A 9971-nucleotide genomic window follows, 5' to 3' on the forward strand; every position below is an offset into this window, starting at 1 on the left:
ATTTATAGATAGAAATTAGAATGGGTCTGCAAATTGGTTATTAGATGCATTGTTAGATTGGTCATTACATTAAAGTAGGGAAGATGAAAGAACTTGTCAAAAATCACGCAATGAATTATTGGCAAAGCCAAATCCTAACTTCTTCCTTCAACATGTCTGTGTGTATGCTGTAACAAATGTACAGAGACAGCTAATGACAACTAACTGTCAAAAAGCACAATACAGCTCATGTAAAAAATCAGAACACTTTTTATTATTCACTGTTAGTGAAAATACAGCGTGTTACACATGGAAACAGTGGTGCATTCATGCGAACACACACAACATGGAAAGACATAGGTCCTACATGTTTTAATTATCCAGCTAAGGGTTTTTCCAGTATATTTTCAAGGTTACTTTGCTCATCACAATAGACTTTGTTTCTTATTGATTCAAACTTGTATTTGAGTGTGAAGTGGTAAAAGACGCTTACATAGCCTGTAGGAATGAGTGCCACTGTTCTGGCTTGTGAGAAACTCAAGGATGAAAGCAAGGCGCATTCCCCTACCTGGGATGCACCAAGAGTATTTCTGAGGAAGAAATAACATTTTTCACAGCTTGTCAGCATACTCCTCACCCTATTAGAGAGAAGCGATGGATTCCTATCCAACCCACATAGGGTGATGCAGTTTGCCAAAACAGAGGCTGCTTGTTGCAGCTGCTGGGGAATCCAGCGCTATGATCCTGGTAGAGATGTCGTGGTATCCTTTCTTAAGGCACCTATTAGCATAGGGTCTCATGGACTGTTGCTGCAGCTAAAAAACAACTGACACATTAAGTGGATTAATCCCTGTAGTAATTCTATTAACCTCCTTAATGGAGTTATAACATGGATGAATTTACCCCTCTGCAGCAATGTGAGAGGGAATTGCCCTGGACAGCCTGTAACTACAGTGTGGCAGGGATGTCTGAGATAACCATTTTTCTGTTTGTTTTAGTGCAAAATGAAGTGTCCTGATGGGCTGGAAACCCTTCCTGTCTTCTGGGATTTTGAACTCTTCACAGCACTAATGGTGCAGGTGTCCCCTGTGAGAGGGTGATGCATCAGGGCTCTTACATAGCAGCAAGGCTCTTGGCACCCTCCCAACTGCTCACTGTGTGTCCACACTTCCCTCTTTCTCTCACAGGCATGCATCGCCTGCCTCATCACACAGCTTCTCAAACACATTTTCATTCACCTTGTGGTTTCCTCTCCTTGTGCCTCCATCTGATCAGGATTTATCTGCTTGCTGCTCCCTGTCAGAAGGGCAGCTTTGCCTGGACTCTGTCACTGGACAAAGGACTACTAAAAATAAGTAGCAGAGCTACAGTCCTGACATATCATTGCATAGAGAGCAGATCAAGAACGGAAATGAGAAATTCTCAATTTCTCTTTGTCTTCCTCCTGATTTTCTAGGCTGTGGAGAGAAGGTTTACCCTTCGCATTTGCCATGTGCATAGCCTGCAATCAAGGGCAGCTTGATTGCATTGTAGTTCTGTCATTAAGCGCTTCTCAGTGTTGTGAATCATAGAATCATATCCTGAGTTGGAAGGGACCCACAAGGATCACTGAAGTCCAACTCTTGGCTCTGCACAGGACAACCCCAAGAATCCTACCATGTGCCTGAGATCATTGTCCAAACACTTCTTGAACAATGCTCATTGAAGAATGCTCTCACATGAAGTTACCTCAAGTGTGTAACCCTGCCTCATGTCGGCACCCTGCAAAACCCTACCAAGGAACGGACACCATTTTTACAGTCTATCACAACATTCCAGCCTCTCTGAAAGCTCCTGCTGTGGTTTGTTAGGACTATGTAGGGTGACTAATGGGGCTGGCGACTGGAGGAGTCAGGCAGGGAGCCACAAGAAGGTCTGACTAATTTTTCTGCTAGTTCAAAGACTGTTGCCACATACACAGGTGCAGTGATGTGACTACTAAGCTGCAGTATCTCATCTACATGGTTTGTGATCTCCGTGTTAATATGCTAAATTTATTCTGTTTGATAGCCCATCTTTTCCTCCCACAGCAGCTGCAATCCCAAGACATAAAGTAGCCCAGCTTTTTAGTGATCCAGGAGGCAGTGGGAGAGAACAGGGGAGGTGTTGTGTGCATGGGATGCACACACGCACGTGGGTATTTTATTTCTCTTTCTGCCTACAGTAGTCACTTTCCACATTCAACACAGGGATGAGAAGTCCTAGCAGCCACCTCTTGCCAAAGACCTCTTGCAGGTTCTCCCTCCAGGGCCGGGCTCTTACCACCATCCCTTTCCGCACCTGGTACCGAGTCTGCCCACGCAGGATCAGCAGCATCTGGTGGCAGCAGAAGCCAGCGCAGGCCAGTCCGATCCCAAGCCAGAGGTAGAGCATGAGGATGACAAACATCTCAGAGCTAAGGAGAGCTCCTGCAGACCAAGAGTCAGGGGGAGGGAGGACAATAAAAGAAAGAGCTTAGACACACCTCAGATGCAGTGTAACACAGCTCCAGGAACCAACAAGCCACCTGTTTTCTCTGGCCACAAGTGGCGATGTAGGAGCAAGACAGGCTGCTTGTTCTAAATATATTATCTTATTTTCTTCATAGTATCTGATGCAATGGACCTCACTGGGGAAATATGAAAATGATAATGGTCTCTCTACACCTCTCATTTTATTGTTAACGTGAGGATCTAGATTATAGGGCCAAATTCAGTCAGAAATGAAGCATGTCTGTAAGAGTCCAGCACTATTTTGAAGAATGATTAATTTATTTAAGGATTTATCTGCTCATCACAATGAATCTAAGACTTCTAGGTTTTTGAAATGAGAAGTGGATCCTACAGCATGTAGATGCTTCCAGAAGCTTTACTGTGTTTATTAATACGAGGCAAAAAGATTTGAGATTTCTCTCTCCATTTTTCTCTCTCTCTCTCCACTATATGTGTGTGTGTGTATATATATGTGTGTGTGTGTGTCTGCGTGTGTGTGTGTGAAGAAAGAAAAAAAAATCAATAACGACTTTCCTACCTTTGGGCAAAGGCAGTTTTCATATGAATGCAAGAAAGAAACAGAAACCTTTCCAAAATACAATCCAAATTCCTTTTATAAACTGCTGCTAGAATAGTCAAAATACTTTGTATATCTGAAGCTCCTAATTCAACAGGAAGTTTTTTACTATATATTTATGATTAATGTATTTAAATAAAAATATTCTGTGGGCCCTTTCCTTTACAATGATTTTAGAACTCCTTCTGGAAAATGTTAGTGTAACAGCAGGTATCACTGAGTGACCTTTCAGTGTATAAGCCAATCTAAACCCATTAATATAATATTCTCTGTGTGCCCATATGATGTTTACACTCGTATTTTGTGAATATTGCTGTATTATTAAACACCCATATTTACACAAAGGGAGTTAAATGTGTCTCAATACCAGTATAAATAGCTGATATCCTCTCACCAGTTCCTGCAAGGTTTAGAAATAAAACATCTCTCACATGCTCCTGTCCCTCTGGAAGACTATGGGCCCTACAAGAGCAACTGTGGTGGAGCAGGGATTGCATGGACAGTAGAGGTGTGCTGCCTAAAACAGGTACATGGCTGCTTCAGTTTTTAAGTTCAATACAAGGGTCACTGATATGCATCTCTTGCTTCTCTTCTGCAGAAGGCTGGATTAGGTGATATCATCTGATTTTGCAATCTGTGAATCCCAGCTTCACCACCTGGCAGTGCTGTAAGTGAGAGATCAGGGCAGGCTCCTCTGAGGATGATTTGTAAGGACACTGACTACAGCCTCAAGCTTTCAGAGATTGTCCTCACTTGAAAAACACTCAGGAGTCATTCAGATTTTTTTCCAAAATGCAATGTCATCTTTCCCTTCTTATTAGATCCCATTCAGCTCAGTGGGCTCTGCATGCAACACAGCAATAGAAGAACAAGCCCCTTAGGATAATGACAAATCCTCATACCAATTCTACCAGAATAACTTAATTGACCAAGTGGGAAGCCTGATATGGGATTCTCTGTCCCTCTTTTACTGGACCAGAATGTGACAGACATTTGTTCTTTCCTATAGCTAATATTCAGATGGGATATGGAGAAATACAGCTATTTTCTTTAGAACCTTTGCAAGGCTGCTGTAAGCTTTATTTATATAAGCTGATGAAATTCAACGTCTAGAAAGCAATTACCCTTGTTTCCCCTTGAAAATATTAAGCATCTCTGAGCTATCCCTTTCAGATACATGATTTTTTTAACCTTTTCTTCAGGCTACCTACATAAAGCATTTTCTATAATTTCTCTAGTGGATCCAATCTGACCTATGTTTACAAAAGTGCTCTCCATTTGTTCCTCATCACCACAGTCTCTTTTAGTCTCGGATTCACTTTTGCTCTAAGTGACCTGGTATGATTTCAAGCTTATTGCCATACATTATCCATGACAGAAAAGCTGAATCATAGGCTGCAATTATAGACTTTGGGTCAGATTCTGAAATCCATGCCTGAGCACAGTCTGGGCAGAATGAGCCAGCTGAAAATTTTTCCAGCATGAAAACAGGGAACACTTGTTGGACATAAGACCAGCAGATTCACCCTTTATCCTCCTTTACTCCTTCTGCAGTACAGTGGGCATGATGGAGAAGAAGAAAGATAAAGCTTTTTCCCTGCTGTAGCAATTCTCTGGATCATGTAACAACCCTTAAGTAATAGTTACGTTAGATGAAAAATACTGTGTGGGCAGCCCTTCCAGGTAACTGTTCAAGACTGTGTATTTCTTACCTGAACTGGAGATTAAATGTGCTGGTAGAAGCCCAGTAGGCCCTTTCTCCCAAGCAATCAAGACACCACATGCCTGTATATTGCTGTGTGAAGCAGCAGTTCTCATCCCAGAAGAACTAGAGGTTGTCAGGGGTGCTCTGGCTCCCAACCCTGCACCCAGCCCCATCGTGTCCCACTCAAACGCTGCCCACTTGCTGTGTTTGGCACTGCAGTTGCTGACACCAGAGCTGGGTCACTTCAGTGGTTCTGCAAAGATGTGCTAGGACGCAGCTCAGTGCAGATGAGCCCTCAGAGTCAGAGAGAACTAATTCCTTGATAATCTCCCACATCCCTGCTCCCCCTCCCAGGCTGCTGTGCTGACCAGAGCTTAGGCACAGGGGAAAATCACTCCCAGTGTTTTTAATGCTGGTGAAGCTCATGCTACATTATTTACAAAAATTCTTCTAGTTGGAAAAATGACTCCATAAAAATGTCATGGCAGGATGTCATGTTTATTGTCTCTCAGTGATTACCATGACAAATCTGCTAATTTGCTAAGTAGAGAGATATTTGTTTGTTTTCAGATGGCAAACCTGCAAACCCAGCCTGGAATCTGAAAAGCAAGCTGGGGCCTCTCTGGCTCCTGTATCCTTAGCAGTGTAGACTCCACACTCAGATCATAATCAACACTTCTGGTGACAGTGCACAAGCCAAAACAGGCTCCCTTCTTACTGAGCTCAGCTGAATTTTCAAAGCTAAAATATATGGGATACATATTTTAACCTAGTAAAAGCTAATCTAAGAGTACAAGGCATGAACTGCATGGGGGGAAATGTCAATTTTCTGTAGTTGCTTTCAGGGCAAAGTAACAGTCTAAGCTGTCTGTATAGTCCCTTCTCTAGCTCTTGGGTTTGGACAGAGAAAGGGTTGAGGCTGGAGAGTCTGAGGGTGTGTTGAAAGGTGAAGAGGCAAGGCCGGAAGGGCAGAGGATGAGTTATGGGAGCAACATAAGGAGAGGGAAAGGGAAAGGTTGTGGAGATTTATGGAAAGGCCAGGAGAGAGGGGAAAGGGGAAGAAGCAGAAAGGAAGGTAAAGGATGGCAGCGAGGAGAAGGTATTTGTTTTTGGTGTGGAGCTCTTGCAAAGAGAATTTCCTCTGGTTCTCTGTGGACTTGTGTCTCAGACTGGGGTCACAAAAGAGGTGGCTAATCGTGTCACATTAACTCTTCTCTCGGTTTCTGTTGCCTGATTCCCAATTCTCTGGTGCTGAAAGGATGAAAAGATCTCAGTAAGTTTGCACTGCCAGGAGGTGGGTGACAGTGGAGGGGGTGAGTGGACCTGGACTAAGAGAATGAGGGTATATCTGCTGGAATACGGGGAACCTGCAGATTTGTAGGATACAAAAACCTAAAGAACCCCCCCATCTTTGCCTGTAAGACCAGCAAAAGATTCCCCACACCGGCAGTACGAGTGAAATCCGTTTCCTCTGTCTAATTGCAATATATGCCCTGCACAACAGATAGCCCTAGTCTGTCACCAACAGGTTGGTTATGGAGCTTTTTCCAGAGCCTAATGCATTAGGAATAGGGCTGTGGCTGTAACCTGGGGTAGGTCCCAACTTCTATTTCATGTGAAGCAAAGTCCTTTGCAAAGGCTGTCTCTAGCCTCCAAAGAAGGCCAACTGCCCCTCTTGCCCATTTCCCTAACACTCCTTCACAACATGGCTATCCAAGGAAGATCAGGTCCCTCCCATCTCAGGAGCCCTAGAGGAGGAACCCACTCCTCATCTCTGAGCGAGGAGTCCTTACCTGAGAAGAACTGGCTGATGGAGTGAGGCAGAAGAGTGAGGAAGGCCAGTGGGTCCACAAAGGACATGGAGAGAGTAGCAGAAATGTAAGCCATGCCTGCCACCAGGGAGTCGAGGCAAGCCAGGGAGGTGTAGAGACAGAACATGATGAAGTTTCGCATGTTCCTGCTCCCGATGCAGTTCCCTGTGAAGAAACAGTGGTGGTCATGCCTCTGGGTGACTCTGGCACACAGTCTACAGAAGTGAGTGCTGGGCAAGGCTGAGCCAGGGGACCTGCTTCCATCCAGCCAGTCCGCCACTTCGCCTCCTTTGCCCAAGTTTAAGTCCTTGCCCAAGTCCTCGGGGGAGCTCTGGATCACAAGGACGTAGTTGCCCAGGGCATTAGCTGAGAGGAAGAGGAAGAGGGCCCCATGCAGCAGAGCAGGAGAGAAAAGTGGGGTGGTGGAAGGGTCTCTGAACATGCTGGGGATGAAGAGAAAGATCTGGAGGACGAAGGTCACTAGGGAGATGCACAAGAAGTAGGCTGGAGCCACAACATTGAGCAACCTGAGAACTAGCATTGCGGATTACGTTCCTGCGGGGGAAAGCAAGAAGAGAAGGAACATCAGCGCTCCGGCTGCACACTTCATCCTTCCATTTCCTGCCAGGTCCCGGCCCCGCTGCCTCCGGGAAATGCCCTCCGGGGACTGTTCTCCCTCGCCGCCGCCTCACGGCCCCGGCCGGGCCGGGGCAAAGGGACAGCCCGTGGGCAGTGACCGCTTCCCGGCGCCCGGAGGAGACACCCCGGCGCCGGCGCCTGCCTCCGGGGAACTTGGAGCAGCGATGCCCCGGAGGGGCTGCAGCGGCTGGAAGGGGAGAGGCGGCTCCCGCGGTGTGCAGGCGACGTGGGCACCGCTCTGTTCGCCTAGCAGAGTCCCTCTGCCAGGCAGGATCAGTTTTGGTATTGCATGAAAGGAAAAAAAGGTGGTGCTGAAGGAGGGGGGAGTGAATTGGAAAGGAGGGGTGGGAGGAGGAGAAGGGGAGGGGGGATAGGTTGCTCTAATCCACTGCAATACGGATCAAATCCAGTGCTCTAATTTATCCCTTAAAGCCACGGATCTACAGATTACCTCTATGACTGCTGCCTTGTTCTGCACGAAATTAGAAAATGTACAAAACAGCTGGTCGAGTGTGTCCGGAGGCAACCTGCAGCGCTCGGCTACCGGGCCGGGGCGTCCCCGCTGCTGCAGCTGCGGCTCCGAGTGGGCACGGCTCATCCCTGCCGGGCGGGCGGACACCCCCGGCCCGGCACCTCCGGCCCTGGGACTCAGCCGGCATCGTCAGGGCTCAAGGAAAGCCCGGGGGACCACTCGCGGCGGGCAGCTGGCTGGGTGGCCGTGTAGGTGCCCCGGCACCCCGAGCACCCCCATGCCGGCAGCCCCAAAGGGCTCCCCAGCGCCGCGGTGTCTACAAAGCCCCGGCGGCTCAGAAGGGTCCCCGCCGCGGTCCCGCCGCGCTGCCACCTTGCAGTCCCCTTGTCCCCAGGCGCGGCGGGTGCCGCCCGGTACCGGCGTGTCTGGCGCCGGCGGAGCCGCTGCTACAACTGGCTGTGCCGAGATCCCCATGGCAGCCGAGCCGGAGCACAGCCCGGTGTCTGCCCTGCTCCCTTTCTCCCTCTCTCTCTCTCCCTCTCCCTTTCCCTCTCCCCTCATGCTTTTTTTCTGTCCTGCTCGGATCGGCCTTGTCCTGTCCTTCTCTCTGTCCCTGCCCCGTGTCTGTCTCTCTGCGTCTAATGCCCCGCATCTCTCCCTGTCTCTGTACTTGTCCCGGTGCTTTTCATCTCCGGTCTGCTCTTCTCCCACCCTCTCTTTATCTCCCTCCCCAGTCCTATTCTTGTCCGGTCCTCTCCCTTCCCGACCCTCCCCATGTCCCTGTCCCCCGTCCGGCCCGGCTCACCCCCCACCGGAGCTCTCTCTTCAGCACCATCCGCACCTGCTTCAAGTCTCTCTGTCTCCCTCCGAGGGCGACCCGGGCCCTGGGGAAGGGAAGTGTGCTCTTGGGGCTCTGAGGTTCTGACAAGTCCCACGGGGAGAGCAGAGGAGTGGGAAGGGGCGTTCTGCTGCTCCAGCCTGTGGAGTACCCTTCCTTCCCACGGCGTGGGTGAGGGAGGCAGGGTGAGGGGACACTAGGGACATTAGGGCCACTAGGGGCAAGGAGAAATGTGAGGGGAAGTCTCCGCAGGTTTAAAGCCTCCCTAGCTTTGCAGGCACCTTAACACAACAGCAGGAAAGGCTCTGAGCTGGGCAAGTGGAGCCTGGGCAGTATGACATGCTGGCAAAAGTTTTGAAGACACGTGTTTGCTCTCTGACAGCTGCACACCCTCACCCCCCTCTGCCCACCCACGCTGTCCTTGTACTGTCTACACAGGCGCTGTGCACAGCTGCTCCTTCTCCTACACACCTACGTGCTGCACCCTCCCAGCTCCGATGAATAGCATCCCTCTCTCCCTCCACAGATGAGCCACCCGTGACAGGAGAAAGGGAGAAAAGAGGGCTGCTGGGCTGCAGCTGTGCCTTTGCAGACAGTCAAACTCTGCACTGGTCAAAAGTCAAATAAAGATGTGTTTTGCCTAACTGAGGTTCTATGCTTACCAGCCAGCCCCTCAGCACAGACTCTGCTTCTCCATAAGAGATTCTGCCTTTGCCTGAAGGTGCAGAGCAAAATTGAAGTGTTTTTCATGCCTCAGTTTCTAGGGAGAGAGGCCTTGAGGAGAGAATGGCTGTGCTTGTCTCCTGCATGTGCACTAGTACTGAAGGTGATTACAGCAACTGAGTGTTCAAGGGTTCTTCATTAGAAATAACTTCTTTTTTTTCTCCCAGATAACTTTCATGATTCAACATTTCTGAGAAAAGCAGTGGCAATAATACAAGCAAGTGCAAACCAAGACTGTAGGCACTGGATCTACAGTGATGAACAGCTAAGAGACACCTCCGGCAGAACTGGAGGGAAAGCTGCTCAGAACCGATCTAGCTTTCACTCCCACCTCCCTCATTTGCCTGTCACGACTACTGAGAATAAAAATCCTCCAATATTCCCTCAGCTCATCAATTTAAAGTAGACTGAGTCTTGCAATAGAGATATGTGACCCAGTCTGGATTTTATCTTTAAATAATCAGACAGTGTTTTCTCCATATTTTAACAGCTTACATAAAAATAATAATAAAAAAAATTTACAGAGAAAGCTTTTCATGTCATGAAAGAGCCCTGACTGTAGGGACTGCATCTCATGAAAGACATTAAGCCTGCCTGCATAGGGAACATCAAAAGATGTAGCCAAAGCAGGGGGGGAGGGGAGGGGAGGGAGGGGAGGGGAGGGGAGGGGAGGGAAGGGAAGGGAAGGGAAGGGAAGGGAAGGGAAGGGAAGGGAAG

The 9971-nt window shown here is 48.4% G+C and overlaps 1 protein-coding gene across 1 annotated transcript; it reads right to left on the bottom strand.

The window, feature by feature from the left end:
• Positions 1 to 231: 231 nt before the first annotated feature.
• On the bottom strand, positions 232 to 7544 carry ZDHHC22 (zinc finger DHHC-type containing 22). The gene is made up of 2 exons (XM_027672340.1): positions 6565 to 7544; positions 232 to 2426 (listed from the first exon to the last, which is right to left on the bottom strand). The coding sequence occupies exons 1-2, from the start codon at positions 7121 to 7123 to the stop codon at positions 2161 to 2163; spliced, it is 825 nt and encodes a 274-aa protein (XP_027528141.1). The 5' UTR covers positions 7124 to 7544; the 3' UTR covers positions 232 to 2160.
• Positions 7545 to 9971: the final 2427 nt, after the last annotated feature.

The sequence above is a fragment of the Neopelma chrysocephalum genome, unplaced genomic scaffold, assembly GCF_003984885.1.
Source record: "Neopelma chrysocephalum unplaced genomic scaffold, ASM398488v2 Primary Assembly neopelma1_24, whole genome shotgun sequence".
In the NCBI taxonomy this organism is placed as follows: Eukaryota; Metazoa; Chordata; class Aves; order Passeriformes; family Pipridae; genus Neopelma; species Neopelma chrysocephalum.

Bases quoted from the DNA above. Each gene is read 5' to 3' on its own strand.
- ZDHHC22 (XM_027672340.1), bottom strand. From the start codon at position 7,123: ATGCTAGTTCTCAGGTTGCTCAATGTTGTGGCTCCAGCCTACTTCTTG. The intron at 2,427-6,564 runs GTAAGGACTCCT...CTTGGTCTGCAG, and splicing joins CATCAGCCAGTTCTTCTCAG to GAGCTCTCCTTAGCTCTGAG.